Here is a 25,706-nt window from a genome sequence, read left to right as displayed (position 1 = left end):
CTGCTGCAGGAGCTGTTGTGGCTGTTGATAGAGCACAGGTGTCAGCTTCTTCCCATGCCCCAACAGACTACAGGTGATCCCCAACTTACGACCACCCAACTTACAACCCCCTGCATTTATGACCACTCCGCTGCAGCCAGTGGGGCCATTCAAGCCCGGCGTGTTGGGAACTACAACTCCCAGGAGGCACAGCGGGCAGCATCTGAACTGTTGCCTGGCAAGGCCAGGGCCTTGCCCCGGGCCCTGATCAGCGCCACTGTGGGCCTGGGACATTTGCATGGCCTGTCCCTAGTGACTGCCCTGCTCCAGCCCAGCATGGCCTCTCAAGCCCCACGTGCTGGGGACTACAACTCCCAGGAGGCAAAGCAGGCCAGGAACGGAACCCCCATTTATAACATTGAGCCTATGGGAAATAAGGGTTCGACTTACAATGGTTCTCCAGGAACCAATTAGGTCGTAAGTCTCGGGGTCGCCTGTAATTAGTTAATTCTGTGTCTCCCCCAAAGCCCCACTCTTAATTTCATACATCCTACCAGTCATACTTCTGCCTGCTCCTCCAGCCCTCAGATCAATTCTTTCTGAAGCTCCAACAGCTCTGCACTCCCTCTCCCAGGCCCCAGGGGACTGGAGGCAGCTGTAGTGGAGGTCTCTCCGTTTCCAAGCCTGGTGTTAGGAGGAAGCACAGTTAGGGTGTGTCTAGACTACATGGCTCCGTTTTAATGCGTTGTTGCTTAAACAATGGAAGTGGAAACACTGCAGCATCTTTAGCTGGACACGAGAAGTTTTACCATTAGCTATCCCAGTGCACTGTGATGCTTATGCAAATCTTTAGAGCCAGGTGAAACAAAGAACCCATCAGATGAAATTATTTTTCTGGCAACTGGCAAGTCCATAAAAATAGTGATGGCCCTAACCATAGTTTAGGCAGCAGCAGACAGGCCCTTCATTATAGGAGGGAGCAGCAGAAACACACTAAGCTGCTGGGCTCTTGTGGCTCCTGTCTCCCTCCACCCCCAGCCGAGGGTTCCCAATTTTGGTTGGATTTTTTCCTGGAGGTTTCATCACGTGACATAATCTTTCATTCCTGGAGACTCCAAGACAATCATGGGAGGGGGGAGGCTGGCAACCCTATCGCCTGCCCTGATGGATGGGGGAGAACGCTAGCTGCCTCTGGCAGCAGCTCTGATTGGCTACTCTCTCCCAGGAGGTGGGGCAGTGGGCCAGGCAGCCAATTAGAGGAGGGTTCCCTCCTCCTGGCCAGGTTGACTTAGCAGGTGACTGACTCAAGCAAGGGCCAATCCCCACGGCGGGTGGGGAGGCCGTTCCGCACCTTGAGCAGCAAAGGGCAGCAGTAAGGGGGGGGGGGGCGCTGGTGTAGGCACCTTCTGATGACATCATCATGCCGCACCCAATCTGAGCGAGGCCCCGAGTGGCCCATGGCTCCCTGGTAAGGGGGAGGGGTGGGGCAGGCAGGCGCCTGGGGGCAGGAAATAGGTGGGGTGGCGGGAGGGGGCAGCTGCTCGCGTGACTTCGGTGCTGTCACATGGAATTAGCAGCACTCGCTCCCAGCCGCCTTCCTCTGCCCGTCACTGTTACTGAAACAGCCCCTGTGACCTCACCGGGGGTGATTTTGGTTTTTTTTTTTTTAAAGACAAAGTAAAATGCACAGAATTTTTTGCCCACGTAAACGGTTCTTGTCCCAGGGCAGCCTGTGTGAAAAGCCGTTTGAAGAGCAGTTGATCACTGCTGGAGGCCGTTACTCGGCACAGTATCACAGGGGATCCCTAACTCCACTTGCTAGCCCTGCACAAGGATCTCTTCATCCTCCCTGTTGTCAGGAGATATCGTGAAGGCCAAAAATATAACGGGGTTCAAAAACGAATTAGGTAAATTCTTGGAGGATCGGTCCATGAATGGCTGTTACCCAAGATGATCAGGGACACAAGCCCATGTTCTGGATGTCTCTAAGCCTCCAAGCACCATGGGAGGGATCACTTTGGATGTTTGCCCTGTTTTCTTTATTCCCTCTGAAGCATCTGCCGCTGTTGGAAGACAGCATATTGGGCTAGAGGGACTATTGCTCTGACCCAGTATGGCTGTTCTTTGATGTGGGATGTAATCACAAAATGGCAAGGTAGTACCAATGACCAGCACTGCTTGGTTGGAGCACGGCTGAGCTGTGCTATCAGATGTAAGTATGGAAGGTTTCATGGACTAGCAAACTATTTCACTAAAGCTGAAATGATGGGGCAGTTGGCATTTTTCTATAGTCTATTTGCAGATGGATGTCTTGGCCTACCCTAGTTAAACTGTGGTGACCCTGCTATTGCCAAGTCAATAGCATTCTTATTGCTGATCATGTAGCTGCGCAATGGCTTATTTAGGTCTAGTGGGCCCCTATGTTGAGTCAGGGTGATGGGTCGTGTTACTCCAGTGAGAGGAACTGGGTTGCTTGCTCCTAATCATCCTGAACTGTTTCAAAATAAAGCTCCAGCTCTCTGTTTTGCTATCTCTGGGCACGTCTACACAGCAGGACAAAAGTAGAGTTAAGCTATGGCTATGTCAACTGTGCAAAAGTTGAAATAGCGTAACTCGGCTTTTGGCACTGTCTACACAGCAGGAAGCTAAAGGAAGATCACTCTTCTTTTGACTTCTCTTACTCCTCACGAAATGTGGGTTACCAGAATTGGAGTCCTCTAGCTCAGCATTATTTCAAAATAATGGCTTGCTGTGTAGATGCACATTTTGTTATTTAAAAATAACGTTGTGTAGACATACCCTTAGGAAATACTGGTATGTGGTTAAGAAAGGGAAAGTTTAGGGTGAATATCATTCAAATCATAATGGTGAGAGCTTTTATACTATGGAATCCCAAAAGTGTGGTGGAAGTTTCATTGGGGTATTTCAAAACGGGCACAGCACCAGAGAACATTGTAGAGCATAAATTTGCAATGTTCAAAGGGAAGTGTCTTTGATGTGATGTGTAAGGTCTTTTCATTAGAAACATCTTAAAGTTTTATAAGTCTTGCTCTAATTTGGGGCCTCATGCTTAGTTAAACTTAGTTTTCCCCACTAGCTCAATAAACTTCTGTTATCACCCTTCCTCACTCAGCAGCTGATCTGTGCCTGCTCAGAAGCCATGGCCTTGACTGATACTGCTTTCTAACAGGTTCTAAAGAAAGCCCCAAGACTATCCGCCCCCTCCTCCCCCCTCCCATCCCCACCCCATCCCGAGAGCATGACCCATACAGATAATTCTCTCAAAGAGCTACAGTTAGTGCTGAGCAGACTTTCTAGTTTAGAAACAGTCTATTTCCCAGGACAAGCACACAGGAGGAGTCTGTTGAATGGTGCTGCCTCACTCCCTGGCTACGGTTTGTGAAAGCCACAAAATAATAGATTTCCCTGTACCCTTGCTGCTTGTCTTTAATGCCCATGCCCCGTGGAATAGAGTTGCTCATAAGCTCAGTGGGAGCATTGTTATAGGAGCTTGTTTTTATAAGTCTGCCAGCACATCTCTGTTCCGTACCCCACTGCTTTGATCCAGATGCCTCTGGGGTTTGGTTCTCTTCCCCTCCTCCCTGAGTGTTTCCTGAAACTTTGCTCCCACTCCATTTTTATTCTCATCTACAAATGGGAGCAGGGTTTGAAGCAGCCATAGAGAGCCCAGATGGGAAGGAAGGTGTGCTTCTTCAGTTTAGCTGCTCAAAAAATCCTCTGGAAACCCTGAATCTGAACTCATCTAACTCTGAGAGCAAGGCTCACTGCCTGCATACCAATGGAGGTGTCAGTACTGTGGCAAGCTGCAGTACAGCCCATCCAGAAGCATTCATTGGCGGTCCCTGGACTATGTATTTTCTTCCATTTCTCTTCGTCTTCCCACACTCCCTATGGGGCTCTTTCTCTCTCTCTGCCCTGCTTTCTTTCTCGGTTATAGCCCATTTTAGTCTCCTCTCTGTTTATACAGGTTTCTCTAACCTCTCATGCCTCTCTAATTCTCTCCCCTTTTCTGTCTGGCTTTCGTCTCTTGCATATTTTCTGATCACAAGTCGGCATGTTGCTTCTGACATGTTGATCCTGACATGACCCAGGTGCAGTAAAGCGCCTGCTGCTGGGGCTGCTTTGCTGCTTCTGGCCCAACCTGACATTTTCCCTTTCCAGAAGGAGCTGCCGACACCCCTGCACTTACTTGATTTTTTTCTGCCTGTGTCAGACGCTCTTCCTTTATTCTACATAGTATTCCTCACACTGGGATTCCAAAACTGGCATGTCAGAATCCATTAGAATCCCCTATGGGACTGTACATCACAATTTGCTATTAGTTGCGGCACTCAGTTTCATTCCCAATTGGAATTACGTAAAAATAAGCAAATTAAGCAGTAAAACCTTCTAGCTGGAGCAGGGGACTGCGAGTCAGGAATTCCTGCATCCTAGCTTTGACATTTCTCCTTTCTCAGTCTTAGTTTCCCCAACTGTAAAAGGAGGGTGAAAATCACAATGATTATTTATTGTTTCCCCTGCTGTATCATGTTGAGGCTGCCAAAGAAAGATCAGGCCCCCATTGTACTATGTGATGTACATGCATGTAGTAAAAATATGGTCCTTGTCCCAAATTATGTATGCTGACCACATTGGGCTGAAGGTAAGAATTAAACCCCTCTTTGTGAAATGCTTTCAAACAATGAAGTGCAAGTGAAGTGTTTTATTGCAGGCCTGTAGGCAGGGGCGGGGTGTGTGTGCGAAGGGTGCGAAAGCACCTCCCATGGTCCTTCATGGTTCCCCATGGGGCTGATTATAGCACTTTGCTCCAGTCTCCCTCCCCCATGCTTTGGCCAGCTGGGGCAAGATGTGGGTGGTGCACTACCAAAGCCCCCCCATGCTTCGACCGACCAAGGGAAGACTGGGTCTGATCCCCCCCCCTTCCCCAAGAGCAAGGCCAGAAGGTGGGGCTGGGCCTCGCTCCTGGGGAAAGGGGGTGGGAAATCAGTCCCAGCCTTCCCCTGGCCAGCTGGAGCATACTTACTTGGGAGACTATGGTGGAGGGGGTGTTCACAAAAAAAGCACACACACACAGAAATTCCTCAGTATGGGCCTGTATTGTTTAATGTGAAATGACTGGGACCAGATTCCTAGATCACTGCTTGTCCAACAGCCCCTATAGCACCAGAGAGCTATAATCAGAGACTCTGTGAGCTTGGGAAAACAGGAATCTGAGCCCCACCATACATATACAAGGTTTGTGGATGCAGGAGGTGAAAACAAAAGAGTTAGGCTGTGAGAGAGGCTCCCTCATATCTTCCTGCACTGGAGATCTTTAACTAGGACAAGGGAGATGGACAGGGATTTACCCTCCGTGAATTTCCCCAACACCCCCCCAATATTGTGAACTATGGTGCCATACAGCCTACCTTCACCCTCATGGTCTCACCCCTCATCGGTCCTGACACCCTTCCCCCTTGTGAATTCGAACACCCTCCCCCCCATTTCAATTCCTGAGGAGTCTACTGTGGAGAGGGGAAATAGAACACGCTTTTTCACTCAGTCTGAGTATTTAAAATGCCCCTATGCTTCCTCATTCCCTGTGCTCTGCCAGCGTGCCTGTCCCGCCTCTCCTTTTACTTTCTTCCATTCCATCTTCATCCCTGGGATGTTCTCCTTCACCTGCTGTTCCACACTCACTTCTCCCAGCACCTTAGATCTGACTTTTCCTGCAGAGCTCCCAAGCGTTGCTAGCCCTTTGAGCCATCACCTTAAAGAAAGGCCCTAAAAGGAGTAGGAGAACAAATGGTGGGAAATCTGATGCTTTAAATAAACTGACATAGAAAATACACTAGGACACCTGAAGGTAGGTTTGATTTTTCACTTACTGGAGACAGGGACCATGTTTTCTGCTGGGTCTCATACAGTACTAAGCACATTGTCATCACTTGACTAATAATGAATAATAATAAGTGTATTGTGGCAGTGTCAGGATTGGAGCCTCATTGAGTTCAGCACTGTAAAAATAATAACATAAAAGAACAGCGTGGATGCATGTCTCTATAGGACTCTGTTACTTTCCCCCGGGAATGACGTACACTTTTTTTAAAAGCCACCAACTTTTATCAGATCAATAAGGCCCAATCAATAGCTTTCCTTTCCAAGGACGAGTGCTGGGTTTGTTATCTAGGCAGCTGGCAGCTAACAAGAGGCAGCTTCATATCTGTTTATTGTAAAGAAGGCGAAGCAAACTGCAGGCTGGGGACAGGCAGAGGGATGTTTACTGTCAATACGGCAGAAGAAAGAAAGGAAATATAAAGAGCAGAGGCTGTGGACTGCAACCCAAATGAATGATCTGAATGTAAAAATAGCTGTACAGATTCAGAAAGAAAGTGGGTGGATTGACCTCGACAACAGAGTGTTTCTCTGTGCTTTTTAAAGGTTTATAAATGATCTAGTTAAGAGTTAGAAAACAGGGAAGTGTGTGTGTGGCAATCAGAAAATAATGCTGGGCAACAGAGCTCTGAATCCCCAACAGAGTCGGAAAGGTGCTTTGAATTCAGCCCAAAGGCAAAGTGGTGTTTGAGATTTTTTTAAAGATAGATAGATAGATATGTTAGAATCACCATTTTAAAATAATAATAATTAATGATAAAACAGAGCTTGAAAAAAAGAATTGGACATGTTTTTTCCTAGTAAGTTGAAACACGCTGTAACACAGAACAGGAAAAGCAAGCAAACTTCCCAGCTTGTCTCCCCTCTTCTCCATCCACAGAGGAATTTGGTGTCTTGGGTTTACAAGACAAGGAAAGTTGCAGACGAAAAGCTGGAAGTGGTTTTGAAACACCCAGAACCAAGCAAAAGAAAAGATTAAATGTTGGAGCACAAGGAAGAACACCCTACCATGAAACCATTCACAGAAGAAGATGTGGAATTTTACATCCAGAATAAGGTAAGTCTTTGTGTGTACGCCTCTTCTCTGCCTCCAAAAGAAGGGATGATCGTGAAAAGTTCAGAGTTCCAAGGCTGGGTGCTATCCTGCCTCTTGAGTCTTAGGACAAAATGAGGCTGAAGTATCATGATGATAAGATTTCTAGCAACATTTCCAATGCTTCCATTTCAGAATATTATCGAGGGGTTTGGTTTGGTGGCCTTTTAGCTTTTCCCTACATATTCATCCTGTCCCACTTCAGAACTAGTTGGTGTTCTGGGCTCTTCAGAGAGTGTTTACAGTTGGAGTTGTTTGTGTTTAGACCTCGGAGAGATTCTATGGTCCATCTCTGTTCAGCCAGTGGCCCAAATTTGACAGCAATAGGGCAAAAATATGGCAATAAGGTTTGTCTCCAGGGAAGATAATGCATGTACCCAATAATTAGTGAGCGATGGATAATACTAGAACTGATCTAATCCTTTTCCTGAACCTTGCTTGGATGCTTATCTAAACAATCCATCTAACCTTCTTAAAAGAGGTAGGCAGGAACCAAGTTTCAATTTCATGGGAACTGCTCCATTTTTTTTCAGTTTGGAAAAGAAATAATACCAAAAATAATTGAAATTGCCTGCACAGTGAAATTTCTGGGGGAAAAAATCATTTCAGGTCAATCAAAATGTTTTGTTCCAATTTCAACTTATATTTATTAAATACCAAAATTCAAGAAAAAGTTATTTTGAACAGAAAATTGAGGCTTGTGTTTTGAAAAGATGAAAATGTTTTGACCTTATCACAACTCCGTTAATTTAAAAAAAAAAAACTAAATATGACTGAAATCAACAGTCTCTGTAAATATTTCACTTTTTTTGGAGGGAGGGACAAATGGGTATTTTATAATGGAAAAATGTTCCGTCAGAAATTTTCCAGCCAACTCTGCCAATTAGTCCTTCTCGATGTAAAGATTTCTGGTGCAGGGTGATGGGAGCCGGAGGGCACAGTTGTGCATAGTTTGTGGTAGTGTGCAGCCTCATCTGCAGCAGGAGAAAGAAACAAAAGTAGCATTAAATGGGGCCCACAGCCATCAGAATTTTAGAATCACAAAAAGTTTCCCATCCCTCTGAAAGACTCTCATTTCCAGTACCCTTCTAAGTGAGCAAAATAAGGTTACAGTTATTAATCATTATTAGGAATGTCACTTCACAGCCTGTTTCTTAAAACGTATAATCCTATAATGAACCAGCACAGATACCATGTAATAATGTATGCTTGTTAACATGACGTAAACCATTTTTTACAACAGTCTCTATGAAATGTATGGATGCCTCAGTCCTAAGGCTCCTGCTATAACCCACTCCTGCAGCAAAGACAAAGTCCAAATATGTATTGCATGGAGATGGAGGGACAAATAAGACCCAGCCCAAAGGTGATCCCAGGTCCCAAACCAAATTCGGTTTTAATATTCAAAACATGCATGCACTGGTGCTCAGTTTTTAATATTTGCTTTGACACTCCCAAAGCTGGGATCTGAAAAGGGAAACACTTGTGTACAATGAAAGAGGCTTTTCAGCATGATGTCTATAACTGTGATGGGACATGACAAACATCAGGGATCTCAGGGGAAAACCTCTTCTTCCAAGACTCCGTCCTGTTTCTGCAAATCTAAGAGATTCTAGTACCCGAGGTTCATATATTGTTAGATGTACTAACTGACACTGGCGAGTTTTTAGACACAGTATTCTAATGAATGAGTGAATCGGTGCCAACTTCCACTGAGGAAGGTGGAGGTGATTGGGAGGTCAGAGGAGGTGATTGGGAATAGACCTGGCTTTTATTCTTGCCTCTGCCAATGACTTACTTTATGGCTTAAGGCAAGTCACTTCCCCTCAGTGTGTTGCAACTTCACATCTGCAAATAATTTGGTTGGGATTTTGGCTGCAGGTTCTGGTTGGTTTCATTGTCTCCCAATTAGTTGTGCTAGTGCTGGCTATTTGTGCTGGTGTTGCTTTTTTCCTCACAGCCTCTATCTTCATCATATAAGTTCAGGCACTGGGATGAAAGGAAGAACAGCAAACAGTCCTCACCCATCATCCTGCATAGTAGTCCCTTGATGGAGAAGTAATTAGGCATGTGTAAATTAATTTGCTTAGCCTCAAAGGTTTGGTTTGGATAAGCCTGCATATTGACAAATGTGTGAGGATAAGGTGTGGAATATGTTGGTGTCCTTCCCTCAGCATGATCCACATATGTTCCATTATACCCTAAATAATTGATTCTTGCCTGTATCTTGTATCATCTTTGCATGAGCCTTGCACTTGTGCTGGTGTGGAAAGCTTCAGGTTGGTTTTTATTTATCTGGTTTGCCTATCCTGCACCTCAGTTCATTATCCACCTCTTCCATTGCACTGCAATGCATGACGGTCAATATTTTGGCTGATATTGCTTGACTTGGAGGGAGGGAGAGCAAGGCATACACTTCCCGTGAAAACTAGCAGGTTTAAAAGAAAAGGAAGTTTTTCTTCACTCAGCACACAATCAACCTGTGGAACTCCTTGCCAGGGGATGTTGTGAAAACTAGGATTTTAACAGGGTTCAAAAAAGAGCTACATAAATTTATTGAGGTTAGGTCCATCAATGACTATTAGCCAGGACGAGTAGGAACAGTGTCCCTAACCCCTGTTGGTCTGGAAATAGATGACAGGAGAGGGATCACGTGATGTTTACCTGCTGTGTTCACTCCCACTGGGGCATCTGACATTGGCCACTGTCGGCAGACAGGATACTGGGCTAGATGGACCTTACGTCTGACCTAGTATGACCATTCTTATATTCTTATGTACCACTGAGATCAGCAAAAGGGAGGAAGTTCAGCACCCTTTCGGAATGGAATTATTCCAATACTTCACACTTACTGTGCCACTGAGCCAAATTCAGGCCAGTCATCTGAGCTGCATCAGCCTATTCCAGGAATGAATTTGAGTCAGTGTTTTCTGTCACAGCACCCATGGGCTTGACCCAGCAGGGAATCCCTGAGCCACACAAGCTCCTGGGAGACTGCAGCTGCTCGATCAGTGACTGGCTAGCCTACACAAAGGAAAAGCTGGGTAGACATGAGCCAAAACTAAAATGGGCCAAACAATGAGAGTATTACAGGCTGATTACAGATTCCAGGCTAATGAATTCTCTACCTCCCGTCCATGCTGTAGACACTCCTGAACCTCCTGCTTTAGAGCCTCCTGTCTCAGGTCCATTATCACCAGCTGGAGTAAGCTGGCAATTGTCAAGAGAACTCTAAATACATATTGCCCAAAGTTCTGTAGACACACACATTTCAAGGTGCCTACGTTCAGGTGATTCTTGACTGGCGATAGAGATTGTTTGCAGCCAGCCATGATGTGAAGTGACTTGCTTGATGTCGACAGGTGGAACAGCGACACCTCCTGGTGTCTAAAACAGTGGACGAGGTGCAGAAGATCATCCAACAACTGACTGCCGAAATCAGCTACAGGGACACACGATTTCAGGCCATCTCCAACTCTGGCATTCACAACGAGAATTTTAGGGTAAGGTTCAGTGTACCATCTGGTGACCTGCACGCAATGAGTTGGCGTTCACTCCTGTTCGTATTGGGCAGGTGTCCAGATCCTAAAAACAAACAGCATAGTTGGTGCATTGTCCTCTTTACTGGCAGTCCCAGCAGAGGTCAAGGTCTCAAGGGAGCATGGAGACAGAATTCCCTTGTTACAGCTGGAGGAGGATCTGGCAGAGTAAGGCAAGATTAGGGAACTGGATAAATTGCTTTGCTACTGCTGCTGTGTGTAATGTGGGTAACCAAAGAATCTGTCACCACGCCAGGTTTAAGAGATTTTACTCATAGGCTGGAATGGTTATTTCATGTGGCTCTTTAAGACAAAAATGAATTAGTTTAATAATGAAAAAATAATAAATGTGAATAGACCCTTTTGTCTGAGAGCATTATGTTACTGTAGTTATGCATGATAGACCCATTACTGAAACACAGCCACTTCTAGGGTGGAACAAAGAAATTGAGTAAAAGCACAAAGCAACCTTGGCAATAGTTTGGAGCAAGAAGTGGCAAAGAATAGTTTATAGGCTTGAAGTATCAGTGGGCATGTGGGAAAGCAGAACGTTATTACCCGAGTTGAAATGTGGCTATGATCTTGGTCTTAGTCATTCTTAGGTTATTTTTGAATATGGCATCTCCATGGCCACAGTATTGCACCACAGGGAGGAGTGCCACAATCCGAACCACAAACACCATTTGGTGCAACATTCAGCAGAACTGTACTTGAGACAATTCTGCTGAGGCTGCGAGATACAAGATCACAGTCCCAGACAGCATGGTTGTTGAGGCCTGCAAAAAAATCATAGAATCATAGGACTGGAAGGGACCTCGAGAGGTCATCGAGTCCAGCCTCCCGCCCTCAAGGCAGGACCAAGCTCCGTCTACACCATCCCCAAGCCGGAAAAAAGCGGCAGCCATGTAAATGCAAATGCCGCGGGGGATATTTAAATCCCCCACGGAATTTGCAATTCCGAAGTCTACATTAGCATCCCTTTTCCGGAAAGGGGTGCCAATGTAGACACAGCCTTTGTTTTTAACCTTTTTATTTAAAAAAGCTCTATTTTAAATATATAGTCATTTAAACTAGGAAATGAAAAATCATGTGGAGCCCCCAAAATGACATTTTATATTTTGAAAATATCAAAGCAGGATGTTTTTGACAATTTCAAACTTTTTCAAAACAATTTCAAAAAGAGGAATTTGCTGAAACTGCCTCTTTCACTTCATGAAAAGTTTTCATTTCAAAACATTGGCAATTTTTTATAGAAAAACATTATATTGAAGGATTCCTGATCCACTCCACCCAGAAATTATTCAGTGCAAGTATGTCAAAAGTTCTTGCCAAAGAAAATCTCATCTGCTCCTAGTAGCCATTGCAGACATGGTTTATTCTTCAGAAAAGGGCCTTTTTTCATCTCCCTGACCAGTATTTGCACTGTTCATTTCCTGTGCCCGCCAGTGGGAATTCTTCAAAGATATCAGCTATAAAAGGTTCAAGAATGTGAATTTACTACAGGTTATAATTTCAGAAAATAGCACTCAAGTGGCTTATATCTGTGCAGGTGGTAGATTACACATGAAGAGATTAAATAAAACCTCAAGCCTTTCACATTTAAGGTATGACTAGACTACATCTTTTTTTCGGAAAAAGCTACACAAAATGGAGTCTGAATTTTGCGTAGCTTTTTCCAATTCTTTTGTCGGAAGAGGCTTTTCTGACATTTGGCCCATCTAGACTGGGCCAGATGTCAGAAAAAAAAACCCTCTTTCGGAAGCCCCCTACTTCCTCATAGAACGAGGAATACAGGGCCTTCCGAAAGAATGCATTTGTACTTCCACCAAAAAAGCGGAAGTGCAAATGTGTTCCCTGGACGTGGCAGAGTTTTTTTGGGATAACTCTGGTATCCCGAAACCCCCCGCAGTCTAACTGTACCCATAGTCTCAGAGGGGTAGCCATGTTAATCTATGTCTGCCAAAACTACGAAGATTCCTGTGGCATCTCAGGCCTGGTTTACACTAAAGGGAAAAGTTGATTTAAGATGCGCAACTCCAGCTACGTTAATTATGTAGCTGAAGTCGATGTATCCTAAATTATGTTTTTTCTCCATTCACATAGGAGGAGATTGATGGGAGCAAATGCTCCCATTGATTTCCCATACTACTTGTGAGGAGCAGGACTACCAACGGTGACAGAGAAGCCCTCTCAGTCTGAAGTAGCAGGTCTTTATTAGACCTGTTAAATTGAATGCTAGAAGATCGACCTCCAGAGGTTCAATCCTCTCTGTAGTGTAGACAAGCCCTCAGAGATGAACTGATTTATTAGGGCATAAGCTTTTGTGGGTAAAACACACTTCATCAGATTAATTGGAGTGGAAGTTCTAGAGCCAGGGGTACATATAAGGAAGAAGCTGCTTGTGTTAATGAAGCTAATCAAGTCAGGGTGGAAGTGGGTCATTCATAGGATTTGGGGTAGAGATGTGAAGGACCAAAGAAGGGAAATTGACTTTGTAATGCGTTAACCAGTTAAGATCCTTATGCAATCCTAAATTGATAATGTTGAATTTGCAAATGAACTCCAGTTCAACTGTCTCCCTTTGTAACCAGATTTTGAAATTCTTTTGTAGAAGGAACTTTCAAATCCATTACTGAGGGTATGTCTACACAGCAGGGCAAAAATCAAATTAAGATACACAACTTCAGCTACATCAATTGTGTAGCTGAAATCGAAATAACTCAGCTTTTGGTGCTGTCTACATAGGAAGTCAAAGAAAGAACACTCTTCCCTTACTCCTCGTGAAATCAGGGTTACAAGAGTTGGAGTAAGAAGTCCTCCAGCTTGACATTATTTCGAAATTACAGGCTTGCTGTGTAAACGCGCATTTTGATATTTCAAAATAACGTCAGTTATTCTGAAATAACGTTGCTGTGTAGATGTACCCTGACTGTCCAGGGGGGTTAAAGTGTTCCCCTACAGGTTTACCTGAAGCAAATACTCACCAGCAGCCACACAAAGCACCACAGAAACACTTACCCAGGAACGTATCCCTGCAAGAAACCCTGTTGCCAACTCTCCACACATCTAAATAAGTGACACCGTCCCAGGACCTAACCACAGAAGCCACCACATGAGGGCTCATCCACCTGCACATCCATTAATGTGATCGTTGCCATCAAGTGCCAGGAATGCCCCTCTGCCATGTATATTGGCCAAACCAGACAGTCTCTGCACCAAAGGATAAATGGACACAAATCAGACACCAGGAATGTAACACACATTAACCTGAAGGGGAGCACTGCAGCACTTCCCACCAGCACTGATAACTACTACATTGCATCTCTTTTGACAGCAGCTATGCAACCCTTTCTTTATTAGGAAGACTGACGGAAACTTCCCAAAGCCACATAAGTTGTCTGGTATGTGCTTTCTCTCTATATTCTGTATACTTCTTATTTTCCTTTCCGCTTCTCTCAGGATCAGCCAGCTTTACTGGCCAAGTGGTCCGCTCTGCTTCGGGGAAAACGCCCATTCCACCCATCTGTCCAGGTACAAATACCTCCCGCTGACTCCTCCAAAGAGTTGTCCTGCCTCCATTGTCCTCATCCAACCCCCTGCCTTCTCCAAACACTAGATTCCCTCACCCACATCATCAGTCTCTCCTCTGACCTCTCTAGCCTCCTTGCAAAAGAGCTGAGAGCACAGGACCTTTGTTTCTAACTTACTGCTTCCTTCTTGCTATCCCGAGGTACAAATCCAAGAAATGCTTTGCATTTTGTAAGGAGCCCCAGGGCTGGGTAGCACCTAATTTACATAATTGTACCAACTGTTTTGAATACAGAAGAATGGGCCATAGTCTATGCGTCCCGCATGCACTGCTCCTCTCTAGTTTGCTCCCAGTGGCTTTGCTTATATAAGTGGCCCGTAGCATGCTGGGGCTCGCAATGGATACAGGCTGCACAGAATGTCTATATGAAAGACAAAGGTGGGTGTGAGTCCTAGTTAGCTAATGGGCTGCAATGTGAGTGCGCCTGTTCTGTTGTTGCTAATTCTGAAGTCTTTTGATGTTTGGTGTTATCTGCTAAAACCTCATCTGTGAGAATCTTGTGATTTCATGACCCAAAAGGACATTTCTAGCACTCATGGTTGCAGAGAAAAATTTGAAAGCATGACTTGAGTGCAACCCCAGGGCTCAGAAACAGAAGATGAATATAAAGAATGCCTACTGGGCCCAATCATTACCACTTTGTTAAATCCCATGTTTGCATATGGCTCACCCCATGATTTTTGAAAGTTTGCGGATGGCCATGCAGTTATTTGGTACATGGGAGCTTGCTTGCCCCCTCTCCAGCGTCCTGAAAAATGAGATTCATGTATGACTTTACCCAGCACAGATTCAATGATGTGTCATTCAGTGAGGCCCTGTTGTTATTTTAAGCCCCGTTTTCCAATCAAGGGTGATCATGTGCCACAAAGCTGGCTTGCCTAGAGGCCATGCATTCACACAGATTCTCTCCCAAAGCAGGACAGCTTAAGGAAGTGAGATTTTAAAATATCTTATTGAAACACACCACAGGAGAATCCTTCCTCAGGAGAGAGAGAGGCCTTAAATTGGTGTAAGAGTAATTCAAAGGAGGAGTGAATTTCAGTCTGATTGAACAAGTCTTAAGCAATAACTGAGCTCACACTAAGACCTGGGATCTTTGTCCTTGGCTCTGATCACCAGATCAATATTTCTTGGCCTGTGGATCACCTGTAATTCACTAGGAGGGGAGCATTTGTGCTTCCACAATGCAGCAGAACAATTACATTATAATCAGGGTGAGCAAGTAAAAGTTCCTGGAATGGAAAGAAAAGTTGGGAAGAATTGATTCTGTCCTGCAGGCTTTTTTTCTGTGCAGATGTGATTAAGGAGACATGCTGTAAATAAGCCATGAAAGCTGCTGGGTTCTGTTTTTCTTGAGTTTAGCATGGAGATTCTAGACTGGCTGCGCTTATTTTTCAACACCAAGAAACAAAAATATTTCTTGAGAGGTCTGGTTTGTTTTGAGAGTTCCTGTGGTGAAGGTTGTCTTTCCCTCCTCTCCCAAACAGTGAACTGGATTTGACTAAACAAAGGTTTCTGCCATTGCCATTGCCATTGCTATGCTGCCTGCTGGTAGCCTTTGTTTAAAAAATCCTGCCATGTTCAGCAGTAATCCCCTAAATCAGTGGCGCTACCAATAGTGTTATTATAGCGCTTTGGGCCATTACTGGAGAATGGCATAATGTTTTGTTTACCTGGGGGGAACCACCTACCAGCAATTGCTGTCAGGTTAGATTCTCTTCCTCTAGTAGGTTTTCCCCTAGTAATGTCAGGGTTGGTTATATGATTCATGATAAGCAAAGCTAAAAAGCTTTATCGTTCAGACTAGCAAACGTCTGGATGTTTTAGCCCTATTGTTTGGACTGGGAGAGCAGAGATGGTTAAATATTGTACTTCAAAAACAGTGTTAGGAAATTTTGTTCACATTCTGAATTGCTAATAGATTTGATTATGTTCATACCCCTGCTAATTCACTATTCCCAAAGGGTATTTCATCGGAGAATGGCTATTCTTCATACAGGGTACGTCTAAACTATATACTTCTTTCGAAAGAGGGATGTAGTCTAGACATAGCCACAAAGTCCATACTGGTATGCAAGCAAGACTAGAGGCTTTTTCTTATTTATCAGCTTGTTTACTTCACTTATGTTTTAAAAATCTGTGACCCAATCACAGAAACAGTGATGCACGTGACCAGACTCCTGGAGTCTCTTCCTGGCTCTGCCACAGACTCACTGTGTGACCTTGGGGAAATCACTTAACTTTCCTCTGTTTTCCCATCTGTCAAATGGGGACAATATTTCGCTACTGCAAAGCAGTTTGCAGAATACTTATTTTCCTAATGTCTAAGGAATTTGGGGATACTTGGGCGAAAGACCTTATTATTACTACTAACACTCTCTGGGCCCCACTCTAGAAATAATACTAAGAGAATAACTTACACTTATCCTGCCTTCCATCCTAGCATCTCTATGTGTTCATTCTCTCTCTCTCTCTCTCTCTCTCTCTGTCTGTAACTGCATCTTGTGCAATTGAAGATCTAACTGTGGAAGATCATGGATTCACGGAGGGTGGAGGGAACTGTAACAGATCAGCCAGCAGGGTTCAAATTTCACTGTTGCAGCATTGCCCATGATGGTTGCTTCAGCTTCCTTCTAATGACAGGGGTTTTGTTGTTTTGTAACCTAAATAGCACATGACTGATGTATTCTAGCCTCCAGCCTTATTCAAAGACAGGGTCCTAGCCAGACAGGCTGGGAGTGAGACTTCCATTCCAGCATGACTTTTCCTTTTGCTCAGAAGCCCCAGTGATTCTACCTGCTGTGATCGTGTTTGTCTCCCCTCCTCCCCCCACTCATCCCATTCAGGCTGTAAACCTGCCCTTATTTCCTCTCTGATCTCTCTGAATTCTTCTAGGTCTTAGCGCCTGGCCAGTTCCTCATCACAGTCCCACTGCGCGGCCTGACAGGGTACAGGGAGCGCCAGGTGCGGCACTGGCGGTATTACACAGTGCACGGGGCAAAGCTCCTTTCCCCAGTACGGGACCCAGAGGAACTGCAGCAGTGGCTGGAGGTGGAGCAGTTCTCTAAGAGCCTGCAGCAGTGGCATGAGACAGAGGTGAACGTCGAAGGCGATCTCGTTCCTGCCAAAGTCCTGGCCGTCTTCAGGGAGCTGATGGAGAAGTCAATTACCTCCTGTAACCTCTCCAGTGAGTTGAATAGGAAAGGTGTGAAGAGGGTCACTTCTCCAGAGATCACTGCTCCTAGCTGATGTTTGGCCACTTGCCCCACTCCCTGTAATTGAGATTGGGTCACGCCCCTGGAGCTCCGGGGAGGAGGTGGTTTGGCTGAAGTTAGCTCTCTAGACCCAGGCTCACATTACAAGCTCTCAGTTGCCAAGGATGTTTGGATTCAGGTTTTTGCTTTAGGCCTATCACTTGGGAGTTTGGACCCCATCCTCCGTGTCCCAAAAAATCAACCAAGATCTTCTTTTGCCTAAATTTGCAGAAAATAACCGGTTTGTCAGCTGTGACAAAGAATTTGTGGGTCCTGTAGGACTTCTGGACTTCTCTGGCCCCAGCTGCAGAGCTTCCCTGGGGTGTCCTTAGTGCAGAGGGCAAGCACTGATACCTCTCTCCTACAAGCAACGTTAAATAACGGCAGCAGAGATTGAAACCAATGTCCATGACCAGCTGTTTATATCTATTCCTTCCTGTGTCGAGCCCAACCCGAAAGATGCTCTGGGATGGTGCAGATGCAGGTTAGGGCAGTAAATGGAGAGAGGATTGGGAATCGGGCACCCCCATTTTTTTTTCACATGGTATGTATGCCCCTCTGCCCTCTCCCAGCCAGGAAATCACTGCAGCTCTTGAGGCTGCTGTTGAGTGTGTCCTGTGGGCAGGAGACATGGGCTGATGGATGTGGGGCAAGGCTGGGCAGGAAGCCTGGCGCAAGAGCTAGCCCTATGCCCACCCCACTGGTTTGTCCCCATGGCCACTCAGTTATGGCAGGGGTGAGGGCGCAGCAGGGCCAAACTTAAGGGAGTGACATGGCAACCTGGTGCACAGGGGTTGCAGCACCGCTCAAGTTTCAATGCCACTCACTCAGTTTTGGCCCTGCTCTCCTCCCACTATGATGCAGGGACAGTGCGGTCATACCAAGGAGGGCAGTGGAGCAGCCAACACTGTTCCTCCCCACCATGGCCGAGGGAAGGGTCCAATTCTGTTGACTTGTCACCTCTGCCAGTAGCACACACCATATGGAATGTCCGACAGCTGCTTGGAGATGTCTATTCCCCTAGAGATACCCAAGGCATTCATAGCTTTTCAACTTGTGGCGTCAAGCGGCTGGGTGGCCGATCTCCTTCGAGCAAAACCCTATGTTATCTTTATTCGGGCTTTAGGACAGGACTGATCGCTACCCTATGCCCAAACTGCTCCCATCCCAGCCTGCTTTGAGATAATGTCACCCAGGGTCATTTGCAGCAACATTGCTTCCACCTCTCACGGGCAGCTTCAAAATGTGTGGTTGTTTCCCAGTCTTCGGTACAAAAACCCTGAAGAACTGACTGCAGATGTGATGTGCTTTGTGCTGGGTTTAAACATTCCTTTCGAGCTGAGGCACTAGGCAGCTCTAACTGCTAGCCTCTTAATGGGAGGACACTTTAATGATGAGAATAATCATACTTGGCAATTGCCATGTTACTAGCTTCAGCTAATGAACCCACAGCAGCCTCCGATGGTAGTATTATTATCTCTGTTTCTCAGATGGGGAAACTGAGGCACACAGGTAGTCTATTGTCCAAGGCCAACCTCCGACTATATTGTCTGTCTTGTAAGGACAAGTTTACCTTTCAGCAGGATGGTACTGCCTCTCGGCATTACAAACGCACAGACGCTAGTTTCCCTATCTCAATGTCACTCTTGGATTTTGGTCTTGCAAGATCCTGGAGAGACCTGCTAAAGTCAAGCTCAGTTCAACCCATACATTTAACAACTCATTCCCATTGCAAATATGTATTACCGTTGAGGGGAATGGGATGGCATGGTGAGAAAAAAATCCCACCACCAAGCAGGTGCTACGCCTTGACAGAAAAGTCAAACGTTTTTGTTTCTTGCTTCAGATATTGTACTTACATGGAGATGACATGTCCGGGTGAAAACCCAGCATTCTTTAAAGCAACAGCTCCCAAACTGTTGGTTCAGAAAAGCTGTCTGGGCATATGGTGCCAACACTTCTGGAATACAACCAATGAGAGAGGAGACAAACTGAAACAGCACAGCCTGATTAACTGTTTGCAAAGCAGGCAGACTCTGCCAAGACAGCTTAAGTTACCTGAACACTCCCCTGATTTCACTGTTGCCTCTTTGCTAAGCAGTCTGTAGCAGAGCTGAAGGCTTTGCCATTCATTTCTATTACCTCAGATAGGTCATACTATGCCTACTGTCCTCTGGGCTTGGCCTCTCTGGAAGCTCCCAGCCTGGCCAGATTATGCCTAATCCACACAATATCCTTCATAGGGGCAGAGATAGGCCTGACCGGGAAGTTCATGGGTCTGGACGTCCCTAAGAACAAAGGGATCTTTGGAGCTGAAGTTTCCACTGGGACCCTTCTCTACTCACTCACGGGGCTCCCTACTTGCCTCTTGTGTTATTGGGTTGTAGGAGAAGTGTAGGCTGCAGCAATTTGGCTCTTCTTTATCTTGGGCTGGTCCTGAGGTTTGGGGGGCCCCACCCAAACAAAGGGACCTCTTTGAGATGAGAGACTGAGATGCTGCCTCCTCCACCTCCTGTCTTTGGGCCCAAGAGAGATCCAGGTGCTGAGTTGTTTTCTTTGGTCCGATTGTTGGGAAGTGAGCGTTGAACGGCGGGGTTTGCAAGGCATACGGAGCCCCAAACAGCCTCTTGCTTGGCCAGCCCTCTCTTTGTCACCTCCTCTTGTTGTTCCTCCGCAGGTAAAGTCAGAATGCTGGAGAGCTTCAGCTCGGTGGTCCGCGTTGCTGTGGAGACGTCAGACTCCCAGGTAAATGTGGAGCTGGTCCCTACTGTGGAAATCCCAACCTGCTGGCCTGAGAGAGCCCGGTGGCCCCGCTGCTTCACACGCTGGCCTTCCCAGGAGAAAGTGCAGTGCGTCAAGGTATAAAGCAGGGGGTGCAAGAGGAGGCTTAAAGGATCAGTAACCAGGTCTTACCTTATTGTCAAAAATAGCCTCGCTACAGGGAGCTGGGAAACCCACTGGACGTCTCAGAAGATACTAGTGCTAAATGGTTCTGAGCAGCACAAAGGCTGAGGTGCACGGTTGTCAAGGTTGCTGGAACCCCAATTGGAATGGCAGCATTTTCTCCCGGTGTGTGACTCATTTGGCACAGATGTAAATAATGACACCAGGTGTCATTTGGCACAGATATAAATAATGACACTAGGCAGGTGAGAACTGGGCCTTTTGTGGGGAGGATGAGATACCACTTTCCAACAGGCACCCAGAGCGCTGTTGACTTGCATCGTCTGCAGCTAAATGCTTGCTGGAGGAGAATGAACACCAAGCCTCCAGTGCTGGATTTCCTATTAGTGGCATCATTCTTTTTGTAGGGGGTCTCTCTTAAGATTGCAGATCTCCCTGTTCTATATTCATCTAAACTGATCTTCTTGCTCTGAAATCAGACCCAGAAAAATTCATACTCCTCTTCAAATGCCCAGAAGGGCTACTTTCTTTAGTGCATATAGCTAAGTGTTCACATGTTTTGAAGCACACTACTTTATTACTGCTTCAGGGAGTAGCCGAGTTAGTCTGTGCAGGTAAACTGAAAAAACAACAAATAGTCTGGTAGCACTTTATAGACTAACAAAACATGTAGATGTAATTAGTTTATTATTGTTTGTGAATCCTGTGCCGGTGAAAGTGGAGGGTTGCTAACTAGGATTGCCAGATGCTTTCACCAAAAGTCCCGAACATGGCAGGAAAAAGACTTGGTTGAGCAAAAAAAAAAGGTTGTTGAGCAAAAAAAACCCCCAAGGAACAAAAAAATGATCACTGCGCCTTTAAGAATCCCCACGCTCCTCTCTTCCCCCTGCCCACCGCTGGCCTTCCGTCTGAGAGAAACAGAAAATAGAACATTTTACATGTCCGGTATTTTCTGTTTTGTTTTTTTTTAACAGACAGGGGCCAGAAATAACAGACTGTCCGGGCAAAAACCGGATACCTGGCAACCCTATTGCTAACATGGCAGCGTATAGACAGAAGCTGTTTAAGACTCCCCATGCCTCTCTCTCAGCTCTACTGGTGCCGCTCAATCCTGACCAGCACCAGTCTGCACCATTCATATTGTACTAGTCTTTCACTCTGCCTCTGACTGGACCACACCCTGCTCTCCACATGCCCCTCAGTCTTATCCTGCCCTGCACCTGGTGAGCCCTGTCTTACACTGCTTCCAGAGCTCGGGCTGCCTCGGTCCTGAGGTAGTGAGCCGCCTCCTGCTGTTCTCGTCCAGGATTACCCATGTAGCTCAATTGCATCCTCATCCTGGCCTGCAGTGGGCTCTGCTGTGACATTTCCACTTCCTCATACAGTTGTGTGCTGCCCACAGCAATCCCTGCTGCTCCAGGGCTGGATCTCTCCAGAGTGAGTAATAGCCATCGGTGAGGAGCTCACCTGGTTTTATGTTCACTGGGTATTAGGAAACCCAAACTTGCTGTCCCTTGAACTCAGTCCATAATGCAAAACCACCCCGCAGAGGTAACAGGCAGATGCAGTGGATCTTTCCCTTATCCTCCCTTCATGCTGCTCTAAAGCTAAATTTGCATTTCCCCCTCTGTAACTTCTCCCCCTTTCTTCTGCAGTCATTTGGTTTCAACCTCCTGGCCCACTCCAATTACCACTGGCAGCTGGGATTCTCCCGAGCTGAGCGCATGCTGATCGAGGGCCTTGATGAGGATGGTGGCTGCCGTATGAAGTGCTTCCGGGTCATGAGACAGATGAAGGAGGATGTCTGGTGTACGGGAAATAAGCCAATCCTGACATCCTATCACCTTCAGGTAAGCATGGCAACAACTGCAACACAATTATTGGCCTAAGCAGCTCTAGCACCTCTAGCAAACACCAAAGTAACGGCGGTCATCATCTTCTGCTCTTTTTCCCTTACATGCGGTGCAAGAATTGCTGTTCATCTCCATTCCATACAACTGTTAAAAGAACATTGTGGTTGCACAGTTACCAGGATCCATACAAAAGTCAGACTGTCTCAGAGTTAAGGCTGCCCATGCTTACAGCCCTGCGAATCCCCAGATATCTGCTTTCTATCCACAGGTATCTGCATGCTTGGATGTCAATATGGATATCCACGGCTCATTTCTGTGGATGCAGATGCAGATACAAATTTTGTATCTGCGTGGGACTCTACCCATGCTACCGTCAGTCCACATATGCATTACAGTACAAATTTCAGCTGCAGAATCACATACTATTTCTTGAACAGTGTCATATGTTATACTCCATTTTCCCAACTACAACCTAACCCACTTTGCATTTCTGCTGAGCCTTCTGTCTGAGGAGCTCAAAGTGATTTACAAAGATTTACCCAGTTATGCACAGAACACTCTCTGTGCAGTAGCAGGCTAGGTTCAGAGGTAGGAAACAGGCACAGAAAGGAGAAGTGACTTGCTCAAGGTCACACAGTGGATGCCAAGGTCAGTAGTGACTGAAAATTGTCCCCAATGGATGGCTATGGACTGGCCTCTCTGAAATGAGTTTAGTGTGTGTCTCTGGCCCCTGGTGAGCTGGTGTGCACACAAAACCCTCCACTGTGGTATTCTTGTTGGTGAGGTAATTAGAGGAGAAGGCAAGGAGTGACTTAGTGTGGTCCGTCTGTGTCAGAGGAGAGGTGAAGTGACAGGAGGTGCTTGCGTTGCCATTGCCTTCGGTCTGTAGGGCAGTCCCTCCTGCACTTTCCATCAGCAATAAAGTTACCTTAGCTAATTGTGTGACTCTCTGGCAGCATCCCTGTAACATCTCTTCTCCTTCCCTCTCCCTGCCCTCCTCTCCCCTCCATCTGCCTCCCGCAGACAGTGCTGTTCTGGACATGCGAGAAGTACCCGCGCACCAAGGACTGGCGCTGCTTCCGGGAAGGCTTCCTGCGGATGGTGCGGAAGCTGCACAAGTGCGTGAGCCAGCACTTCCTGAAGCATTTCTTCATCAGGGGCACCAACCTGCTCAAGTATGCCAACACCAGCGACCTGGACCTGGTGGCAGGCAAGCTAACCGTATTCCTGGAGAACCCTGTGCTCTGCCTGGACTGAGGGAGGGAGAACCTGCTGTCCGAATCTGGTTTTACACCCAAGCCCCTCTTGTCTGTGGTTCTTCTTCTTGCCCTTCCAGTAGGCACTGTGCCCTTGAATGTGAGTCATGTGGCACGGGCGGTGTGAGAGAGAAGTGTCAACTGGGAATAGTGAGAGGACAAAACTCTCTAGAGGGTTTGCTTGATGCCCAACCATTGCAATTTGCTTTCTAGAGCTGCCTGTCTTGGAGCCACTGCCATGCAGATCCCCAAAACAAGCCAGAGCAGGTGCTATTCTACCCTTTGTCACTAGTCCTATGGCTTATAGGCCAAAAGGCAGAGTGGTCTAGTGGTAAGAGCAGGGGACTAGCAATCAGGAGACATTGCTCTGCCACCCACTCGCTGTGAGACCTTGTGCTCATTGCTTGACTCCTCTACGCTGCTTCCTCGCCCAAAGTAACATGGAATTAATATTTACCTACCTGACAGCATTGTTGTGAAATGAAATGAATGTTTGTGCAATGCATTGAGAGCCTCAGATGGAAACCTCAGTGCAATCATAAGGTATTATTGTTAGAGCCAGTCTCTCACATCTTGCTCCATATTGAAATGTGGCTCTCGCTCTAGCTGTAAAGAGAGTTGACCTGGTAAGTGTTGAATATTTAAGTTGCTGTTTTTGCCTTTCTCTTCTGGTCTTGTTCCCTCAACTTTTTCTTGTGGCAGGCTCTTGGTGCTTGTTTGCCACCCATGCTAGTGCCATGCCATCGGTCCCCTGTCAGTGTTTGCTGCGCCAGAGCTCTCTAGCATCTCTGGCTCTGCCCAGCAGTCTGGGGGATGAACTGATCTTTCACCGTTTAGCACCTGTGCTATTAGAGAGCGCCAGAGAATTTTCCAAAGGTTCCTTGTTCCTAGTTGCACAGGATTCCAGAGCTTTATACGTGACAAAATAAAATGCTTGTTTTTTGAGAAAAGACACAAAAAGAGTTCTAAAGTGAATGTTGTATTTAATGTTGTTAAATGACTCAAGTTATAATAAAGTGTTTTATTTTCTACTACCATTAAATGCTGGATGGAGTATGACCTGGTCACATAATTTGAAAAGAAATATTTTCTTCGCTGTCATGGCCAAGGGATCACCATGATCTCTGCTGTAGCCCCTTGCACTCTTTTGTTTGACTGTAAGCTCTTTGGGGGCAGGGACTGTCTTGTCATGATGAGTGCAAACAGCACCCAACACAATAACGCTTGAGTGGGTCAGAAAAGCCCTACTGCAATATAGATAAGGAATGGTGTCCCTAGCCTCTGTTTGTCAGAGGGTGGAGATGGATGGCAGGAGAGAGTTCGCTTGATCATTACCTGTTCAGTTCACTCCCTCTGGGACACCTGGCATCAGCCACTGTCGGCAGACAGGATACTGGGCTGGATGGACCTTTGGTCTGACCCAGTACGGCCGTTCTTATGATTATGGTCCTCTGTTTGCAGCTCCCTTCCCTGCCTCTCTTTCCAGTCCCTCCTTCTCAAAGGCCATCTCTGGCCCAGCTCGCTCTCACAACCCAGACTTCTTGTTGCCCATGTCTGGCCCTGTCACACTCGCTCTCCCCAGCCCTGCTCTCACTTCAGTTTTAACTTAAATAACATCGTGGATGAAAGAAAAGATACAAGTGTTGGCCTCTCGTGAGGCTATGATGTGGCTAGATTTGATATGCTCGCTTTTTGTGTTGCTGCCCATTTCTGAGCTGGTAGTGGGATTCCATCATTCTCTGTCCTCCAGTTCCATCTTCCTGCCAAAGACCACTCTTTCTCATCTCCAGCCCCTTTCCCTTCTATCTTCCACTCCCCAGAACTCACTGTATCTCCAGCACCTGTATCTCACCTCCCTCAGCACTTACGCTGGAAAGGGAATTCAATTTGTGTTGTCTGAATGAGGTCTCTGTTACCAGCACCATTGAAGATGATTTTCCCTGATACGATAACTGCATTCAGGGAAAATTTGTTCCATCTTCATGGTAGGTCATTCAAATCTTCCTTCTTCTGCCAGCACGGCACGTTCATTCCATGCAAGCATGCAACCTCTGCTTCTGCAGCAGCCACTCCTGCCCCTTTCGGTGTTTCTCTTGGTCATCTCCACTGCCCCCTTATAATCCCGAAAAGTAGTAGGCTACGTCTACACTGGCATGATTTTCCGGAAATGCTTTTAATGGAAAAGTTTTCCGTTAAAAGCATTTTCGGAAAAGCGCGTCTAGAATGGCAGGATGCTTTCCCAGAAAAGCACTTTTTCCAGAAAAGTGTCCGTGGCCAATCTAGACGTGGTTTTCCGCAAAAAAACCCCGATTGTCATTTTCGCGATCAGGGCTTTTTTGTGGAA

At 46.2% G+C, this 25,706-nt stretch overlaps 1 protein-coding gene across 7 annotated transcripts; it reads left to right on the top strand.

The window, feature by feature from the left end:
• The first annotated feature begins 1,312 nt into the window (after positions 1–1,312).
• MAB21L3 (mab-21 like 3) lies at positions 1,313–25,432 on the top strand. Of its 7 annotated transcripts, none has more exons than XM_075905664.2 (8): positions 1,313–1,447; positions 6,755–6,931; positions 10,330–10,470; positions 13,966–14,037; positions 16,991–17,282; positions 20,027–20,208; positions 21,909–22,103; positions 23,130–24,578. In XM_075905664.2, exons 2-8 carry the CDS (start codon positions 6,854–6,856, stop codon positions 23,361–23,363), a joined length of 1,194 nt encoding a protein of 397 aa, XP_075761779.2. In that variant the 5' UTR covers positions 1,313–1,447; positions 6,755–6,853; the 3' UTR covers positions 23,364–24,578. The 7 variants fall into 7 exon arrangements, with proteins under 7 accessions (XP_075761779.2, XP_075761805.2, XP_025045376.3 ...); XM_075905690.2 differs by lacking the exon at positions 1,313–1,447 and adding an exon at positions 6,033–6,371 and having other exon boundaries at positions 20,027–20,094; positions 23,130–25,432; XM_025189591.3 differs by lacking the exon at positions 1,313–1,447 and adding an exon at positions 6,148–6,340.
• Positions 25,433–25,706: the final 274 nt, after the last annotated feature.

This window comes from Pelodiscus sinensis, chromosome 1 (genome assembly GCF_052426305.1).
Source record: "Pelodiscus sinensis isolate ZL-2025 chromosome 1, ASM5242630v1, whole genome shotgun sequence".
Taxonomy (NCBI): domain Eukaryota; kingdom Metazoa; phylum Chordata; order Testudines; family Trionychidae; genus Pelodiscus; species Pelodiscus sinensis.
Note: the sequence above shows the minus strand (reverse complement) of the source record. Positions and strands in the feature narration are given on the sequence as shown.